At 37.9% G+C, this 21,487-nt stretch overlaps 1 protein-coding gene across 1 annotated transcript in view; it reads right to left on the reverse strand.

The window, feature by feature from the left end:
- The window catches only part of Adam32 (ADAM metallopeptidase domain 32), a 107,831-nt gene that overhangs the window by 9,508 nt on the left and 76,836 nt on the right, over nucleotides 1-21,487 (reverse strand). Inside the window, exons 13-20 of the mRNA XM_090353888.1 lie at nucleotides 20,041-20,148; nucleotides 17,402-17,600; nucleotides 14,320-14,425; nucleotides 11,486-11,678; nucleotides 8,023-8,106; nucleotides 3,338-3,437; nucleotides 1,849-2,005; nucleotides 6-44 (exon numbers count right to left, since the gene is read on the reverse strand). Coding sequence (XP_090210014.1) covers nucleotides 6-44; nucleotides 1,849-2,005; nucleotides 3,338-3,437; nucleotides 8,023-8,106; nucleotides 11,486-11,678; nucleotides 14,320-14,425; nucleotides 17,402-17,600; nucleotides 20,041-20,148 — 986 coding nt within the window. The remainder of the gene's footprint in view (nucleotides 1-5; nucleotides 45-1,848; nucleotides 2,006-3,337; nucleotides 3,438-8,022; nucleotides 8,107-11,485; nucleotides 11,679-14,319; nucleotides 14,426-17,401; nucleotides 17,601-20,040; nucleotides 20,149-21,487) is intronic.

Below are 21,487 nucleotides of genomic sequence, written 5' to 3' on the forward strand. Positions count from 1 at the left end.
CATACCTGCTGGTGTAAGTGTGAGTACTCTCTTCTGATCTGGATCTATAAAAAAAAATGAAAAGAACAACTTAACAACTTACCTATTTCATGAATAAAAAAAAAGTCTTACTTTTTATAAAACTATTTACTAACAAATAATGTCCCAATGTCACTGAACAAAGACAAAATACTAGTTTTATTTTCTCACATACTCATCCTCAAAGAGTATGTTTCAGACTTTCCAATGAGAAAAGCATCAGGAAATCTCTGATATGCTTTTTGCCTTTTTCTTCTTTTTCAGTACCTGGTTTTTACATACAGGGTCTGAAATTCAGCAAGAGCTTTGACACTGAGATATATTACCATCCTGTGTCTTGTCACTTCTAAACACTGAATGTGAGACATTTGAACTTGAATATTTGACTCTGTCATGCCCCAACTTGTATTCAAAATTGATTATGCCTTTTAACCTAAAACCTACAGATGATGCCAATCTGAGTGACGTAAGATATATGCAGGTGTGAAATATCATAGTGAAACCTTGTGTTCATTGATATACACTACAGAAAATGAATAGGAGCCAGGAGTTTGACCTACTGGTAGAGTGCTTGCCTAGCATGCACGAAGACCCAGGTTTGATTTCTCAGTACCACGTACATAGAAAAAGCCAGAAGTGGTGCTGAGGCTCAAGTGGTAGAGCTCTAGCCTTGAGAAAGTTCAAGGACAGAGTTCAGGCCTTGATCTCAGGCCCTGGCAAAAAAAAAAATGAATGGCAACAGATTCTGTTGTGGATGAGTGCAGATGAGAGCAAAAAACAAGATGGTTGAAGTACCTTATATGCATGTATCAGAACAGAAAAATAGAAACAGTTTGAAATTGTTTTAGGAAGAGAGTAAGTAAGAGTGATGACAGAGGTAAAGATTGAGAAGTGGCGTGGTGGCTCTATTGGTAGAGAAATAGCCTCAGGCTAAAAAGCTCAGGGACCATTCCCAAGCCCAGAGTGCTCACCTAGCATGCATGAAGCCCTGGGTACACACACACAGAAAAAGCCAGAAGTGGCACTGTGGTTCAAGTGGCAGTGTGCTATCCTTGAGCAAAATGTGTCCAAGGGCAGTGTCCAGGCCCTGAGTTCAATCCCCAGGACTGGCAAAAAAAATTGATCTAAAATAAAAGCATATGTAGGGATCACATTCAAACCAATTACAAAGTGTAACTATTTTCCAAATTGCTAATAAAATAAAGTCATCCCTGAAAAGCACATAAACTAGATGAAAAAGGGGGATGCATTTGCAGGGGGCACATGGATGCTACAGGTCTCCCTGTGCAGGAGGGGGTCACACAAGGAGAGGTGCACAAAGGGTGAGGAAAGAATTGATTTCCTGACCCCAATAAGCAAAAGGAAAAAAACTTATTTCCCGAGAGCAAACAGATGTGTGTTACCTTTGTGTTAGAATTATTTCTCTTTTAAAAAAAAGTATGTGAGAGGAAAAACTAGAAATTTACCTTCTAAAAATTTCACCTAGAGAATATTTGTAATTTTTTTTCTGTATGAGGCAGCGAGGTCCATTGAGATATTGTGATATCAAAGGACAACACAGTCCACACTTTAAGAAGCTTTGGGACACTCCAAAATCCTGTGACTTCCGAATTTCCTTGTGTTCTTCCCCTCTGCAGCAATGGCCCTGGTATATTACATATATTGCACTCCTCAATCATTATATTTTGGCAAATTTACTCACTAATGAGGATATTCACGTAAGTAAGCATCCTGATAAAATGAAAGTGTCATTACTGCTCATGACATTGCTTTATGTTATTAGGTTCACATGTTACTCAATTTTAACTCTGGAGCACAAATGCAATTTACTTGCTACTTCGCGATTGTTCTTTTTTGGAAAACCACTTTTTCCGGTTATTCCATGCTGCAACTACCATGACCGCCAAAAGGAAAGCAGGTAAACCGATGTATAGCCCTAGGAGCCACTTCTTTTCAGCTTTTGGAGAAGTTCCTTTCACCACTGTGGCTAAAAATAAAAAGTACATTAAAAATTAAGCTGATTTCACTTTCAAACTACAACACATTTTTGAAAGTCAAGAGATATTAGAAAATTACTATAAAGCTATGATACTTGAAACTGTACCTAAAAGTTTTCTTTCTAGGAACTTAGGCAACCAAGCTCCGAAAGCTGTAACACATTCTATGATAGTAACTACCACTGAATCTCATTAAAATACTTTAAATGGGCCCAAAGACCTCAATAATATGAAAAGTGGGAAAATGTAGTCAGAAGGCTATTCACCTTTGCTTTGTTTCAAGAATTGGATTATCAAATCAACTTCATTGTAAAATGATGTGTCCAATTTCTAGTTAGAATATTGGCTTTTTACCCTTGAGTTTATGTGTATTTATATGTTTGTGTGTGAATACATGCATGTATACATGACTATATAGAGCATGCTACTAAGACGGGCATGAGAATAAACATTTGGAGATTAGATTCCTAACTTTCACTTGTGACTACAGGTTATACAAACTTAAGCTCAGTCCCTGAGTTCCATGATAACTATTTGATGTACTTCCAATCGCAGTGTCTAGTTAGAATGCATCATCTACTAAGAGTTATAATAAATATTTGCAAACTCAGTAAACATATCTAAAGCCATAATGAATAAACAGAATGCTACCTTCTAAGCAGTATTTACAAATTGCTTTCATTGGAACTACAAATTCCTTCACAAGTATATTATTATCTTCTATTTGATATATTACATAATAGAAGCATACTAACTACTGACACAGAATAAATGTTTGTTTGAAGCTGATCATTTCAGAATCTATCATAAAGGTCAAGTAGCAGGTTGAAATATTCTGATGGAGAATATCAGCTTTAATCATGCTTTCTTTTTCTTTTCAGCCATGGAGCTTGAACTTGGATCTAGGGTGCTGTCTCTGAGCTCTTTTGCTCAGGATTCACACCCTACTACTATAAGCCGCAATACCACTTCCGGTTTTCTGGTGGTTAACTGGAGATAGAGTTTTACAGACTTTCCATCCCTGGCTGGCTTTGAATCACTATCCTCAGATCTCATCTTCCTGAATAGCTAGGATTACAGGCATGAGCCACCGGCATCCAGCTAATCGAAACATGACATTTTTAATAGAAAATTTATAGAATAAAAGGAGCAAGATTTCAAGGGAATATGTGGTTAACATAATTTGAGAGAATTCTAGTTTAGTTCTCTTTAAAATCATATTAGTAGCCTTTTGGTCAAGTGTCAAAAACTGACTTCACTTTACCAAAAATAAGCAATTTCATAATTTCACAGAACAGCTATTTAAATAAATAGGTACTTGCCATCTTTCCCAGTAAAAACAGGAAATGCTCTTTCTGTATTTTGGCAGTCTGGTGGTAAGAAGCCTTTCTTACATCTGCACTCATTTGCGTTAGTACATACCTAGGATTGATTTTTAAAATAATTTTATTTTGAAAATGAAATAATGAGAAAGAATTATGTTTATATATATATAGTCATGGGGCTTGAATTCTGGGCCTGGGCACTGTCCCTGAGCCCTCCAGCTCAAGGCTAGTATTCTACCACTTGAGCCATAGTGCTACTTCTGGTTTTCTGATGGTTAATTGGAGGTAAGTCTCAGGGACTTTAGTGCCTGAGCTGGCTTTGAACCACAGTCCTCAGATCTCAGGCTCCTGAGTAGCTAGGATTACATCCTAGCTTATTTACTTTCTATCCTTTTTTCACCAGTCCTGGGGCTTAAACTTAAGGGCCTGAACACTATGCTTGGGCTGTCTCAAGCTAGCACTCTACCACTTGAGCCACAACACCACTTTTAGGTTTTTTTCTGTGTATATGGTACCAAGGAATTGAACTTAGGGCTTCGTGCCTGCTAGGCAAGCACTCTACCACTAGGCCCCCACTGCTAGCCCTTTAGTTTATATATTAACGAGAATGATTTTATTTATGTGATTTATTTAGGAAGATCATCTCACAAAGTGAACACTTGTTATTTTAGACTAAAACACACAGAGAAAGGGAAAAGAATGAGATACAGGTAGGGGGAAGAGCAAAGAGCAAGAAGGAAAAGAAGAAAGAAGGGAGGGGGTTCAAGAACAGATAACACCTGCAAATGTTTAGGAGAAAATTTTGTGTACAATTTAATATAATGCAAACTACTTAGATTCTAAATCTTCTAATGCCACTTCCCAGAGTGAAGTTGTGTACATCTCCTCCCATCTGCATGTTCAATGACTTGTCCACTTTTCCCTTCCTCTGACTGGCTGTCAAAACATTTATTAGCCTAGCACTGCTATGCTAATAACTCAGTTTGACTTTGTTTTTTTCTCGATTGTGGGACTTGAAACTCTGGGCCTGGGCTCTGTCTCTGAGCAACTCAGCTCAAGGCTACTGCCCTACTCCTTAAACCATACCACCACTTCCAGTTTTCTGGTGGTTAAATGGAGATAAGAGTCTCACGGACTTTTTAGTGCCAGGTATGGCTTTGAATTGCAATCCTCAGATCTCAGCCTCCTGAGCAGCTAGGATTACAAGTGTGAGCCACTGCTCCTGGCTTTTTTTTTAATCAGAAGCTGGTTGTAATGCAAGGGGCATCAGAAACTTAGCTTTGTTACAGCATGTAAAAATCATGGCTTCTATAACTAATACAATTAAGTAGTAATAATTGCAAACACCTTTATTGTGTTTACTCTCAGTGAATATCTATTACAAGACATGTGGATTACTCAATAAATCCACATGGCAATCATGTGCTATATACATGGACCTAGAAATGAAAAACCAGAGGTATTTGTATTTAGCATTACTAGTAAGTAATTGAGCCAAAATTTAAACCCAGGCAAGTCTGATATTAGAGGGCATACTCTTGACTTCTACACTTTGCCACTCTTCAAAATAATAGAAAACGGGTCTGGCAATTATAGCTCACACTTTCCATCTTTGTTGCTTTAAAGACAGACATCTGGAAGATTATGGCCAAATTCTGTTTTCGTTTTTGTAAAAAGGCTTAACCTGCTGGACCACCTGCATGTGGTTAGGATCACGTGCGTGTCATCCCATCCTTGTGGTTATTGACTGTGGACCTCATAAGGTGACGTCGTGTGGTACATGACGACCACCTGTGTGTCGTTAGGATCACCTGTGTGGGATGTCTACCTTTAAAGACTAAGCCTCACTGAAGCTCAAGGCTGCTCTCAGCCCAAAAGTGCAGCTGTGCTGTTAAAATGACTCCTCGCTTGATTCACTGAGTGCTGGTGACTCTATTGTTGGAGTTCACATCCCCCTTAATTGCCAGAACATTATAGAGGCCAGCCCAGACATATGGACAAGAACCCTTCCTAATCAACAGTTGGGCTTGATAGTGTGTGACCTGTCACACAAGGTCACCCTATTGAAGAACAGTCTGCAATACTCCATTTCAGTAGAAGAAGCTGGATGTGAAGCCACATGTCTGCCTCTCAATCTTCATCAGGAATAAAATAGGCAGATTGTGATCTAGGCACAGGCAAAAAAAGAAATCTTATTACAAAAATAATCAATGCTAAAAGGGTCTAGAAGCACAGCTTAGCAACAAAGCGCTCTTCAAGCAAGTGTAAGGACCTGAGATCAAATCCCAGTATTAACGACAATGAGAAAGCATATCAATGCCTGTTTTCTCACTGGACCTAAATATCATTGTAAGAATAACATGAAAAAATGAAGATAAATTCAGAACTTTAGAAACAAAGTTGACACTGAAAAAAATACAAATGATCAGGGGCTGAGAGTTTGGTCTAGTGGTAGAGTGCTTGCCTAGCATGCATGAAGACCCAGGTTCCGTTCCATGGTACCACATACATAGAAAAGCCAGAAGTGGTGCTATGGCCCAAGTGGTAGAGCAATACCCTTGAGGAAAAGCCCAAGAACAGTTCAAGCTCCAGGACTGGCCAAAACAAAAAAGATACCTGTTGGAAAAATACAAATGAAAATCTTGGAAATAAAAAAAAAATTAACTCGCTTGGCTGCTGAGAAGATGGAAAGCTGTGGCCTACTTTTAGCTCCATCCCATAGCCTGTGTGCTTGTGGATAGGCCCATTTCTGTCTCAGGGCTTCAGGTTCTTCTACACTCTGAAGGGGTCCCCCATCCTCCCAGAATACCACTGTTCTTCCATAAAGACCTTTGGAGGGGCAGCATAGAGAAAGAAACTCAAGCTGAGACAACAGTAACTGCAGATTGAAAGTGGGGGAAGGGAGTGGCCAGAGTCATGCATTAAATTCATGCTCTGTGCAAACTCTATACTGCTAATAAACCAACATTTATTCAGTGAAAAGAAATTAACTCTGCGGAAAGCATTATCACTTGATTGAGCTGAAGACAGGCCATCAGGGATTGGCAATCCACTTGTTTTTCCATTGATCAACAAAGAAAAAACATAACTTTCAAGAATTTCAGAACAAATCTAAGAATCCATGGGACAAAAGGAGTTGAAATACAACCAAAGTCATCAAAAACCTATGAAGTAAATATGATATAAAAATCAACATTAATAAATTCTTTTTTAAAAAAAGCCAAAAAAAAACCTATGAAGTAAAACTGCAGCAGCAATTTCTCCATTTCTTTCCTTAGGAAGAAATGGATGCACAAGAAGCATTTACAACCCTACATAGACACTGCCAATCACTAACTCCTTCATGTTATATTATAGTTAGATGTAAAGACAACAGCGAAAAAAAGAAAAATATGGGGATGGGAGTTTGGCCTAGTGGTTAAAGTGCTTGCCTAGCATGCATGAAGACCCGGGTTCGATTCCTTGGTACCACATACATAGAAAAAAGCCAGAAGTGGTGCTGAGGCTCAAGTGGTAGAGCTCTAGCCTTGAGAAAGTCCAAGGACAGTGCTCAGGCCCTGAGCTCAAGCCCAGGACTGGCAAAAAAAAAATATGAAATGCTGCAATAGGGCACACCATCTTACTTATAAAGACAAACAGAAATCCTAAAATTTAAGACATCATGGAATGACATGTTTCAAGTCCTGAAAGTAAATGGCTACCAATCAAGATTTCTATAACTAAAAGTGTTATCCTTTAAAAAGTATGATAGACATTTTAAAAAAAAACCTTTAATATAACCACAAGCTATAGAAGGTCAGAACTATTAAAATAGCACTGTGTGTAGGGGAAGCCTACACACAGATTGGGATGCAAGATTAGCACAGTCATGAAAGCTTGGGGAAAAATACATGAACAAATGAAAATCAGGAGAGAATTAAACATGTTCAATTCAGTTATCCAGCAACTTCCTGAGATGCATAATGGGAAAGAGAAGAACAAATACTACTGGAACCAACCAAAGGACAAGTATCAGACTATCACTATCAATAATAACCCTAAGTTAAAATGACCATAAATGTCTAATTAAGATATTTTAGACCAATGAAAATACTTGGTAAATATGAGAATTGCGGATATATGTCATTAAGTACATCAAAAGCCATAGATTGTCCAACACCAAGTGAACTGGGAACATACCAATGTGTGAATGTCTAACATCAATTTTTTTTAAAAATGACACTTATTGTGTGTAATATTAACATTGTGAGAGGTTGTGTATAAATTAATAGAAGAGACCTATGTAACATCCTTGAATTTTCTACTCAATTTTGCTGTGAATCTAAAGCTTTTTAAAAAAAAAATCTAAAAAGAGAGAAAAAATCAAGTTCTTCATGATTTGTGTATACTCATGAATACCAGAATCTTTCTTCTGTTAACAGGTTTATGTGGTTAGGTATTTAACACTTTGGAAAAGTGCCCAGTAAAAGAAATAACAAATCATTAGTCATCATCAGTTCAAATTTAACCCAAAGTGTGGTTTAACATTAATTTTTAGTTGTTGAGTTTATTTACTCAATTCAGCTTCAATATGTCCAGTGCATTAAAAGAAGCTAATGAACACTGGTAAATAAATGAGTTTCATCAAAAATAAAAAGCCTATCCAAGAAACTTGTGCCTGAAGAAATCATGTTCTTACTTACTCCATTTCCAGAACAACGATTTGTACATTCATCTGCTATGGCCTTAAGTGGTCTCGATTCTACACATAAATGATTTACACATACCTAAAGAAAGACACATGCAAACAAGTTTATAATCTGGGGTGGGGGGTTGGTAATCATGTCATTGCAATTAGCAATTACACATCATAATATCACAACTCAATGCTATCAGTTTCACTCTAAGTATTACTTGTGTGGTATTTTCTGAATTTTGATGAGAGTTGTTTTTATTTATATTTAACATATTTTTAAATTTCTCATGAAAATTCTTCATTCATCAGTGTGATACTTAGAAATATGGAGATTAATTGCTAAGTTGTGGATGATGGACTGCAGGTGGTAATGTGGACAATTAAAAATTCATCAACTGTACCAAGTACTACTCTTGTATGAACTATATGTGGTAGAGGTGAGTCAAAAAGAATGGGGGAACACTACACATCCATTGCGTTCACTAAAATATGAAGTCTATTAAGCAAACTAAATAATATGAAAGTGATTCAGAACAGGAATGGGATTATAATGAAATGTTTGCTAATAATGAAAATAATTCATAATTAAAGAACTACTTAGTTTTATTAAAATACCATGAAATGTAACAAACTTATTCACACAGTGAAAACAATGCTCTTTACTTATTGGACATATAAATATTTTTCATAGAAAGAAAATAAATTTCTTATAATTATGGTTTGTATTCAGTTTTTTATAAAATATGAACTGCTAATCATTATCTAAGGCTAATAACATAAAAAGTATTTTACTGAAATGTAATAAGAATGTATATTATTTGATTATGAGATCTAACAAAACCCAGAAATAATTCCTTCCATTTCAAAGTATAATAATCAGAAGATTAAGGATTTCTTCTCAACCCTATTACCTATAGAAAGAAATCTCAATTTTTGTAAGCTCTAGTTTTCTTACATGAGTATAATCATATTTTTATTTAAAAAGAAGACAAAATTACATTTAAGTTTGTTTTTAGATTAAAAACTAGATAACAAATGTAAAAATTACAGGTTAAAAACTAGGTATTAATGTAAATTTTTTATTTAAACATTTAATCATAGCACAACTCTTTCCAAAGAAATTTACTCAACTTCTCAAATGTGAAACCTTGTCTTTGGTCCTGAGCCATTATAGTGCATCTAGGAAATCCTTCTGGAATCTAGTGTCTGTTTTTACCTGATTCTGCTAATATTGAAGAAACATCCCAGAACAAAGTATATAAGCTTACAGAATCAGAACTGGCAAGAACATAACACCATGAATGTTTCATTAGTTGTTTGTTGTTGCTGTTGTTGTTATTCATTGCCAGTCTTGGGGCTTGAACTCAGGGTCTGGGCACTGTACTTGGATACTTTTTGCTCAAGGCTAGCACTCCCTAGTTTTGGCTTGTTTCAGATAACAAATTATAATGGTAGAACTAATAATAAGAACTAAATTAAGCAGGAAGAGTGATTCATGTAATCCTCCCTACTCAGAAGGCAGAGATTGGAAAGATCATAGTTTGAAGCTAGCCTGGGCAAAAGGTTAGCGATCCCCACACCCCCGTCTCAACACAGGAGTCCCCACTTGCGATCCCAACTACCCAGTAATCCCAGACAGAAGGATCTTCATCCAAGGCTGAGCCAGACAAAAATGCATGACCTTAGTTTAAAAATTAAATAAAGGCCGGGAGTTTGCCCTAGTGGTAGAGTGCTTGCCTAGCATGCACGAATGTGGGGCACGTCACATCAAGGGTGAAGGGCCTACCTCGTGGTCCAGTGCTCACTTCCTGGTTTTGGAAATCCAACCTGCCTGTGGCCTCATTGGGAGGTTTGGCTGTGGTTTGTGATGTAAAATAAGGCTACCTCGATCCCATGGGTTGGCCCCGCCGCCCTCCCTGACCGCACCTACCTCCCCTGGCCCTGCCCACTTGTATGCTGATAGACTCCTGCATCTTACTTGAGCCCTTTGTACTTTCCCAATAAACAAGTCTTGCTGTGACATTCTCCCTGGCGCGTCTGTGTCTTCCCTCTGGAGAGGGAGGGCTGGGTGAAGGCGGCCAGTGGGCCCTAACCTTTCTCAGCCTCGTCTTAGTCGGGCGGGTTCTCCTTGCCCCTCCTGAGGATCAGGAGGCAAGAAGCGCTAAAAACCCCAACATTCTGGCACCAGAAAGTGGGACACAAAAGGAATGCTCATCAGAGGCGGAACTGTCGGTGAGTCGAGCCAAGCGGGTTACAGAGGTAAGGGTCTCCCTGAAAAGATGGGGCAATACTACGCCAAGAATGAGGACCCGGTGCTTAAAACGTTTAAATTTATTCTTAGAAGCCACGGTTTGGAGATCTCAGATCCCCAGGCTGAGCAGGTCTGGGAGGCCTTAACACATGCTGCTCCCTGGTTAATGGCAGCCAATCTTTACAACTGGACCACCTGGGACCGCGTGGAACGCTTGGTGAGAAGGAGGAAGACTGACTTGGGAGAGGATCCTCCCCTCTGGGTCTACCCGATTTTGTCTGGCCTCAAGGCCTGCTTCTATCCTGGCTCAGTTAAGGAGACACCTAGGGACAGTGGAGATGCCCCCAGGGCAGCCTCCAAGGGCACCCAGCCGGGGAAACCTTTACTGAGGAGTGCTCAAGGTCGTGGCAAGTTGGCCCTCCCGCCAGTCAGGAGGAGGAGGGATTTTTGGCCCCCTTTGATCCTGAGGTCGGACCTCTAAGCCCTATACCAAGTGCTCCTGCTCCGGATGATTGGACACATGAAGACATGGGTTCAATTCCTCAGTACCACATAGAAAGAAAAGCCGGAAGTGGTGCTGAGGCTCAAGTGGTAGAGCTCTAGCCTTGAGAAAGCCCAAGGACAGTGCTCAGGCCCTGAGCTCAAGCCCAGGACTGGCCAAAAATTTTAAAACTTAAAATAATAAAGCAAAAAGAGATGGGAGTGTGGCTCAGGTAACAGAGTGATTGCTAAGGGCCCTGAGTTCACATCTCAAAACTTAAGTCACATTACAGTTATCTCTTACTATGTGCAATGTGTTGTGACCTAACAATCTTCACAACTGTAAATGCTTCTATTATCCCCAATTTATACACACATTATTAAGTATCTAGACACTTGAGACAACTTGCAAAAAGGCCAAACAATAAAAGCTGGAAGATTAGTCTAAGTATCCTGATTTCAATGAGGCTCTCACTGCAGAAATTACACTACTGAGAAGGAAAGTTTTCTAGAAGTCAATCAAAAGCTCTCTTCTCACTCCACTCCTTAAATATGTGGAGTCTTTATCTAGAACACTGAAGGAGTACCTTATTACCATTGCCCTATGGCTATCAAGCAGTCATTTCTTCAAGATTCTTGAGGCTACACAGAAAAACCACCAAATTAAATTTTGACCTTAAAGTGAAAATTATTGATGAAAGGAACACTAGATTTAAGAAACTCATTTCAAATCACTTACCCTTCCTTCATCACAAGAAGGGCCATTTTTCGAAAGGAGAGGATCCATCTCAAGTAAACGATTTTCATCAGTGGTTGCAGTTATACAGATTTCATTTCGCACATAAGCATACACCACAGACGAGGTGTTGTCTTTAGGGATGAAGGGGTTTCGACTGGGATAACTGCAAATTAATCTTCCACATGCAAGATTCCTGGGAGCAGAATAACACCAGGTGATAGATAGGCATTATTAGGAATGCTTTGAATATGCTTTCATTGACAAAAAGTCAACTGATGAATGTTTTTGGTAATATACTCAGGGAAAGCAATATGTTCATGTTAACATTCAAGGTAAACTGTAAATTGTGTAATCCACAGATCTAAACTGTCTTTCAATAGTACAAAGACACTTTTATTCACTTTGTGAGTTGTATGTTTATTGTCAAATAAGCAGTTTGCCCCAACACTATATGTCTCCCCCAAAAGACAGAATGAGTTTGTTACCTGTACCTTCAAGCATCTCATAGTCTGATATTAAATATGATACACATCCCTTTTTAAATGCTATACAGTAAATCCTTGCAGAAAGATAAGGTAAGGATATGTTCTAATATATGAAAATTTCCATAAGGGAATATACTATATGTGAGTCAAATGTTACAAGTAATAAAGTTTTCAACAGGAAGACGGAGTTATTTCTAAATAGAATGTACAGCATAAGCAAATGTAGGCAACCTAAAACTGTGTTAATCAATCTGCAAATCCCAGGAACAAATGAGTCAACTTCCTTAACTCATATTTAGTCTAATATCTGACACATAGTAGATAATTGGTAAATATTTGTTTAAACAAAATTGTGACAAAAACAGTGAAAGGAGTGACATGGATTAAGATTCACTGTATTCATGTATTACTTTGTTGAATGGCAACTCCTTTGTATAACTACTTAAAGATAAAAATGAAAAAGAAAAAAGTATAACCAAAATATCAGAGAGCCTTTTAGATGCAGAAAAAAAAACAAACTTAGACAACAAAATGGAAGGGGATACCATTCCTATATGCAAGAATGATTACATTTGAAGACAAAGTTAAGAGGGTATTATAATTTTAGATTGTAGTTAATTGATCATCCACATATAAAGAAATCAAATGCTTGCATTTGATTTGAGCACTCCTATAATCCTACCTATTCAGGAGGCTGATTGAGAATTACAGTTTAAAGCAAGCTCAGACAAAACAGACTGGTGAGATTTATCTCCAATTAACCACAGAAGGAAGGGAGAGAGGGAGGGAGGGAAGGAGAGGGATTTAGGAGGGGAGAGGAAGGGAGATGGGGGAGTGGGAAAAAGAACCCAACTGGAAGTAAGTGGGCTATGGCTCAAGGGGCAGAGTGCTAGACCTAAGCAAACAAAAAAACAAACACACAAAACTCTCAGACAGTACTTAGGCAGTGAGTTCAACTCCCAGGAACAGCACACAGAAAAACACTGGATCAAATTTGAGCTTGTAACATAAGAAAGATGTCAGGACAAGAGATTTGGGGTTGAGATTCCCTCATATGTAAATATGATATTTGAAACCATTGTAATGAATAGAAAATAATTAAGAGGCCAGGGGCAGTGGCTCACTCCTGTACTCCTAACTATTCAGGAGGCTGAGATCTGAGGATAGAGGTTCAAAGCCAGCCAAGGTATTAAAGTTAATTAACCACCAGAAATCCAGAGTGGCACTGTGGGCTCAAGGGGTAGGGTGGTAGTCTTGACCTGAAGAACTAAGGGATAGCACCCAGGCCCAGAGTTCAAGCCCCATGACTGACCAAAAATAATAATAATAATAATAATAATAATAATGAAGAGATGTTAGAGAAAACTTTTAGAACATAAAAAAGGAGTCAAAATCAAAATTATGTGATTCCAACTTACTCTGGTTAGAAGGGCCATTATCAAGAAATCTAATAACAACAGATGCTGGTGGAGATGTGGCCAGGAGGGATCACTACTACACTGTTGGTGGGAGTGTAAACTGGTTCAACCACTCTAAAAGTAGTATGGTGATTCCTCAAAAGACTAAACATAGAGCTCCCCTATGACCCAGCAATCCCACTCCTTGGCATTTACCCAAATTTCTAGAAACAAGGACATACTAAAGCCACTAGCACAACAATGTTCACTGCAGCATTATTTACCATAGAAAAGATATGGAACCAACCCAGATGCCACTCAGTAGATGAATGGATCAAGAAGATGTGGTATTTATACACAATGGAATTCTATGCTGTCATCAGAAAGAATGGCATCACCCAATTCGTAAGGAAATGGAATGACTTGGATAAAATCCTATTAAGTGAAGTAAGCCAGACCGAAGGAACACAGGCTCTATGGTTTCCCTCATTTGTAATAATTAGTACACATCTAAGTATCTCCTAGCAGAGGATCACAATAGCTCAAAACTGATGTACTTAAGATCTTATAGGATGAGACTAATTGAAATGCACTGTAGGGAAACAAGAGGTTTATCTTGTGTGATAGTTGTTCTTAATATACTATGTTATTTCTTCTCTCTCTTTTTTTTGTCCTTCCAGTTAATCTCATGTTGTTACTGTATCTGACTTTATTAGCTGGTATATTGTATATACATTTATTTGTTTATTTAGGGAAGGGAAGGGTATAAAACAAGACGATTGGGAGGGGCAGGGAAGGGAAACTGGGGACAAAAGCATGAGAAGGAGTATCAATGTGCAAGAAGTAATGCACCTACTACCTGATGAATGTAACTGTAACCCCTCTATACACTATCCCAACAATAAATTTTTTAAAAAAAGAAAGAAAGGATTGATGTATTTCTATAGCATACCTCCATCCACAGCCTTTGTATTTCCCAGCAGCCAAACCACAGTGGCCAAACCTATCTATTTGACTTTGTATTTCTTCATAGCAAGAAAATGGAGCATTTTTTGAACCTGACAGGGTGAGAAACACGTTCAGATTAAGGATGTGTCTTTTCACACCAGCTCCACACTCTCACCCATCATGTCTTCTTTGCCTTTTTCTCAGATCCTGTCAAATTCACTTTTTTTTCTAGTAATATAAGGAGAGAAAAAGAAGTAAAGGCAATGTTTGGGGTTATTTCTCTATTTCTTACTTTTTTCTTTCTTTCTTTCTTTCTTTCTTTTTTTTTGGTGAGTTGTGGGGCTTGAACTGTGGGTCTGGACGCTATTCCTGAGCTCTTCTGCTCCAGAAGAGCCACTTCCCATTTTCTAGTGATTAACTGGAGATAAGAGTCTCACAGTCTTTAGTGCCAGAGCTGGCTTTGAAACTCAATCCTCAGATCTCAGCTTCTTGAGTAGCTAGGATTACAGGTGTGAGCCACCATGTCCAACCATTTCTTACATTTTTATCATTCATTTCAATTGCACAAATGCAATACATTCATTTTAGAAATTTAAAGTTATAGAAGTGTACAGTGTTGGAGAGTTTTATAAAAAGAATACAATCAAGAGGGGATGTAGTATAGATATCACATATCTGCTCATATATTGAAAGTTTGGTGCTCGGTTGTTGAATGAAAAAACTAAGGGAGATTTAACCATGAGGGCCTTGGTCTTGCTAGTGAATTCACCCACTGGTTGATACATGATTTGATAGCATTATTTAGATTAAAAGTGAATCTGAAATCCCAGATTAGGAATGCCAATGCAGGGCCTAAATACCAAAAGATTATCTGGAGAAAATCAGAAGATGACTCATTGGTTTGGGGAGGCAATGTGAAAGAATTTTTGGAGCTGGGAAGAATAAATAGCTCCAGCCTGTAATCCTAGCTGTTTGGGAGGCAGAGATGAGGGGATCATGGTTGGAGACCAGAGTGAGCATAAAAGTTCATGATAAACTCCATCTCACCCAGTGGATAGATGTGGTGATAAAGATCTGCTATTCCAGCTGCTAAGGAAGTACAGTGGCTGGGCACAGTGGGCATTCCCCTCATTCCCACTGACACAGGGAAGCACAAGAAGAAGGATTCCATATTGCATATGAAGGCTGGTAATTCCTTAAAAGCTAACATCTTAGCAAAAGAAACTATCAGCCATGTAAAGCTAACCTACTAGAAAAGTGAGACTATGTGCGCTCTAAAGGGTTAACTTTAAGTGCATAGGGAACTTATACAAACCAGTGGCCATAATAATAATAACAATAATCTGATTTAAAATAGAAACTGAATAGAAATTACCTTAAAGAATTGAAAGTCACTAGACGTCATAGTGCAAGCCTGTAACCCTAGCTACTCAGGAGGAGCTCTGTTCAAAGCCAGCCTGGGCAATTCAAAGCCAAGAGACCCTTATCTCCAATTAATCACTAGAAAATGGGAAGTGGGACTATGGCTCAAGGGTAGGGTGGTGTCCTTGCCCTGAAGAGCTCAGGGTCAGCACCCAGGCCAGAGTTCAAGCCCCATGACCAAAAAAAAAAAAAAGAATTGAAAGTCATCAAAGGTATTTTACAGACATTCAACATCATTATGAGAGAAATGAAAAGAACCATCATAGTGAGCTAATCCTTCAAATCTGCTGAAATGAGTTATCAAAATGACAAGCTACCCAATATGTATAAGGATGCAAAAACACCTTATTCTTATGCATTGCTGGTGAAATATAAAATATGTAGATTCTATGGAACTTATAGATATGGCAGTAGTAAGGAAAGACAACTGTGCCTGTATGGAGCTTCTGCAAAAACAAATTGAAAACAGGACAGCTTCAAAATTCAAAATCCTATTTCTAAGTATAAAAGGAAATGAAATCTTTTTTTTTTTGCCAGTCCTGGGCTTGAGCTCAGGGATTGAGCACTATCCTTGGGCTTTCTCAAGGCTAGAACTCTACCACTTGAGCCTCAGGACCGCTTCCAGTTTTTTCTATGTATGTGGTACCGAAGAATCGAACCAGGGTCTTCATGCATGCTAAGCAAGCACTCTACCACTAGACCAAACTCCCAACCCAAGAAATGAAATCTTTAACCAGAGAGGTATGTATATTTAATATTCTTGATTATATGATCACAGCAGCCAAAATTTGGAAATAATCTATATGTCCAAATTTATAATGTAATAAAGCTTACTTATAGTTGGATGGATGGATGGATGGATGGATGGATGGATGGATGGATGGATGGATGGGTGAGTGGGTAGATGGATGTAGATGGATGGTTTGATGCATACATATATCACAGAAATGCATACAGTGAAATAGAATTCAGCCTTACTTAAGAAGAAAATCCAGGTGTGGAGACTTAAAACCTGTATGTAGAAGAATCTTAACATTTAAAAAGTAGAATAGAGATTTTTAGAGACTGGGGAAGAAAGCTGAGGGAAATGGAAAATATTGGTCAATAAGTTTGGACTTCAGTTTTCCAAAATGAGCACATTTAGGAGATAAGAACTACAATAGTGAGACTAAGTAGTCAACAATACATAGAAGATCTTAAGACTTTTTTTTTAAAGCCAGGTACCAAAGGCTCATACCTGTTGTCTTAACTACTTAGGAGGCTGAGATCTGAGGATAAAATCCTGCCTCAGCAGAAAAGTTTGTGAGACTCTTATCTCCAATTAGCCAATAACAACAACAAAGGAGAAACTGGCAGTAGAGCTCTTGCTCAAGGGATAGAGCACATTCTTGAGCAAATAAAGCACACACACACACACACACACACACACACACACACACTTTACGAGAAAAAAATGATGTGTATATTGGTTTGTGATAAATGTATCATAATATATCAAAACATCAAGCCCTACATGTAAAAGCATACAATTTCTATAAATATCACTTTACTAAAGAGGGAAAAATAATGAAGTTATTAAATAAAACAATATACATAATCATATAACATTTGTTTTTATTCATAAATGCTCAACTATTTATATAGCAGAAAAAAATTTAATTTACCTGGTCCAAAATACGACTCACATCGTTCATCAAGATCATGGCAAATTCCATCATAACAAAAAAACTGATTATTCTTGCACATATGTCCATTTATGATATAGCTGTTTTCTGGACAGGCCTCTGAAGATCCATTGCAAAACTCAGGTATGTCACACTCATCACTCTTGGCAGGTCTACACTCAACACCTGCATTTTCATACTAATGGGAATTGAAATACAGAAAAATAGAACATCACATTTAACATGGTTGTGTTTATCGGTGTTTATTTCACATTTGTGTTATTTATATTTTTGATTCATTAATAGCTATTAATATATTGTATCAACTAGTATTCTAATCATTGAAAATAAATTGAGTGTTTCACACAAAAAAAATAAAAAGAAAGAAGGTTGGGTATAGTGGCTTATACCTGTAATCCCAGCTATTCTGAAGGTAGATAGCAAAAAGATCACAGTTCAGATATCCTAGGCAAATAGTTATCAAGGCCTTATCTAACCAATCAGCTGTGGTCCCATCTCTACATGTTGGAGCCCACAGACCATGGTCTGAAGCAAGCCTGGAGAAAACTTGAGACTGTATTTAAAAAACAACTAAAGCAAAACAAGACTGCTTCAGTTGTCACAGACTGCCTCCCTAAGAAGTATAAAGCCTTACATTCAAATCCCAGTTACTTCCCTCACACACAAAAAAGAAAAAAATGTAGACAAGACATATGAACAAGAAAAAGTATAACAAAACTCAGATGTTATAGAAACCAAAGTTCTGTATTTTAAGCACACAGGAGGGAAGATCCATCTTGGCTTTGGAAAAATATTCCTTTAGGGAGAAAATATCTTAGTCAATTCTCCAAACTCAAACTATCCTTTCTAAGTATGAGATACCTCCCAGTTCTGTGAAGATATGCAGCATATATAACTTTCAGGATGGGGATAAGGAGAAGAGCCAAAACTACAGAAGCAGTGTAACTATAGGGTAGCTTTAAGAAGGGGCCCAACTTTGGTTTCCTGGATTGTTTTATAGCTAATTATGAGTTTTTTCCTATGCAGCAAACTTTGGTTGTCTGTGTGTCAGTTCTGGGGCCTGAATTTAAGGCTTGGCTGCTGTCTCTCAGCTTCCCCCTCCCCCCCCCCCCCCCCCCCCCCGCCTCAGCTAGCATTCTACCAATGAAACTGCAGCTCCACTTCTGGCTTTTTAGTAGTTACGAGTCTCATGGACTTTCCTGACTGGGATGGTTCTGAATCACAATCCTCTGACCTGAGCTTCCTGAGTAGCTAGTAGTTGATCCACTGATGCCAAGCATATGCAACATTCTTAAATGATCATCCACATCATAACTCTCAATTGATTGTTTCTAATTGACATTAAAATATTACAGAGGTAATATTCTAAAAAAAGTAAATGCAAAATTATATCAATTGGGATCAATGGTAGGCAGCTCAACAAAGGGCTTCTCATCCAGGAAAAAAATCTCTTTACACACATACTGGAAGAACAGAAACTGGAAAGAAGGAACTAGATTCAACCTCTTCATCATAGAAGTGAAAACGTGATCTAGCAGTAAAAAAAAAAAACCTTTGAAAAATAAGTCTACAGTTTAATTTTTTGCTTCTTGTATTATTTCAAAAATGTTATTTTTAGTGAATTTCATTCTTTATTCATGCCTTTAAACTGCTTATATATAGTTATTTAACACAGCAAATAGCAATAATTTTGTTTATGAAAATATAACTATTGTATACAGTGAAAGAAAGACATTCTACATTAAGGAACTCTATAATAGGCTCTCAACCAAGGCTTAAAGATTGTAGCAAAGTGGCACATACCTATAATTCCAGCATTTAGGAGGCTGGAGCAGGAGGATCTAAAATTCAAGACCAGCCTACATGATAACCCTGGCATTTAACAGGCCCCAACAACTAATGGAAGTTTACAAACTGAGAAATCTGATTATTTTTTATTTCAATTCATTTTTATGCTTGGCACACTGTTTCATATAATCCTAGTTACTGGAAAACATGAGAGGTGCAAGGATCTAGGTGTAAGGCTAGCTTAGGCAAAAAGTTCTAGAGACCACCTCTCAACCAATAACCAGCTGGCCATAGTAACATATACCGGCTATCTCAGGTATAGTAGGTAGTATAAAATAAGAGAACCAAACTCCAGGTCTGTCCAGGCAAAAAAGTGAGACTCTGTTTCAAAAATAATCTGAGCAAAAAGGAATAGATATGTGACTTTAGTGGTAGAGTGCCTGTCAAACAAGCACAAGGTCTTGAGTTCAAACCCCAGTACCTATGTACAATTCTCCCTCCCCACCACAAAAAAACAAACAAACAAAAAAAAAACCAAAAATCATTTGTAGTTGGGTAGGCCTGGGATCTATATACTCAGGGGGCAGAGACAAGAGAATGAAAAAGTCAAGGGTAGTCAAGACAAAAAGATGAAGAGACTACCTCAAATCAAAGTGAAATTAAAAAACTAAAGAGCTAAGGGCATGGCTTCAAGTACTAAGCACTTGCCTAGAATGTGCGAGGCTCTCAGTTCAATCAAAAAGTAAAAAACAAAAAGGTTATGTGCTATGACAGAGTTATTGTGAGAAGCGCTCTCATGTGTCCCACCCTTAATGCAGCTGAAATCTTACGAGACAATTTCGACAGCAGGTATTTCTAGGATTTCTGCTGTCACAAACTGCATCTGGCTTCAGGGTACATTTTCCAGGGGTACAGCAGTTTTCAGTTTCTTCGCATTGCTGTCAATCAATGAAAGACAAGAGAAAACATTTTAGGCAATAGCAAACATTTGAGGAAAATGTTCACTTCTGAGAAAGTCTGTGAACCTGGTCAGGTAACTGTTCAGGAAAAATGCAAGAATCCCTAAAATTTTCAAATGCTAACTTGAGATTTTTGATAAAGGTAAACAGAGGAACTGATATTCCACTTGTTTGTTATCCAACTACAAAACTGGTTTTGTGAAATTTCTTTCCTCAGAACTTGAATCATAAAGCTGAACTATGATTGTGTTGTCATCACTGGCTAGTCTTTAGTATTTTTTAAATCATCATTAAGTAGTTGTACAAAGGGGGTTCAATGAAAAATGTTAAGATTGTGAGTACAATGACCCTTGACCCATGTGATCCCTTTCATCATTATCTTCCATCTCTCCTGCTGAACTATGTTTTACTAGAAAGAAAAAAGAGAGAAGGGGAATGAAGGAAGGGAGGGAGAGAGGGATGGAGGTAAGGCAGGCTGTACAAATGGAGGAAGGGAGAAAGAAAAGGATACACTGGGACATGATAAGTTATACAGGTCTCCAGGCATTCACACAGTGAGACTAAAGGAGGATATTCTTAGGAAAGAATCACAAAGGTTCCACAGGTATGTGCATATGATTATATAAAATACTACTTATCACAATGAACCAAAGAAATAAAAAACGAGTTTTGTTGTTGTTGTTTTGCTGCTGCTGCTATTCATATTGTTGTGATTCTTCCTCTTGTCATATTTGTTGTTTTATTTACCTTTGGAAGGTTAAGGGAGACACAGAAAGGTTGGGAGAAAGGGTGAACATATACAGCAATGTTACCTATTAGACACTGTGAAAAAGGAACTATACAACTTGTGAGGGGAGGGGAAAAACTGGGAGACGGTAAAGTTCCATAGTTCAAAAAGAAATGTACTCTTCAACAGGAGCTAAGACAAGTCACATGATTATCTCAATAGATGCAGAAAAAGCATTTGACAACATCCAACACATAACTCTATGCTAAAAGCTCTGGAGAAACTAGAAATCCATGCAACATCCCTCAGTATAATAAAGGCTGTGTATGACAAACTTACAGCTAGCATTATACTTAAGAGCCAAAAGCTAAAGTCATACCTCTGAAATCAGGAATGAGAAAAGGATGCCCACTCTCTCCACTCCTCTTTAATACAGTATTAGAATTCCTAGCCAGGGCAATAAGGCAAGAAGCAAACATAAAGTATCCAAACAGGGAAGGAGGAAGTGAAACTTTCCCTCTTTGCAGATGACCCCATAGACTCCACTCCCAAGTTGTTTGAGATAATTTGAAACTTTGGCAAGGTAGCAGA

Source organism: Megascapheus bottae, chromosome 20, assembly GCF_031878675.1.
Source record: "Megascapheus bottae isolate mThoBot1 chromosome 20, mThoBot2.hap1, whole genome shotgun sequence".
Taxonomy (NCBI): Eukaryota; Metazoa; Chordata; class Mammalia; order Rodentia; family Geomyidae; genus Megascapheus; species Megascapheus bottae.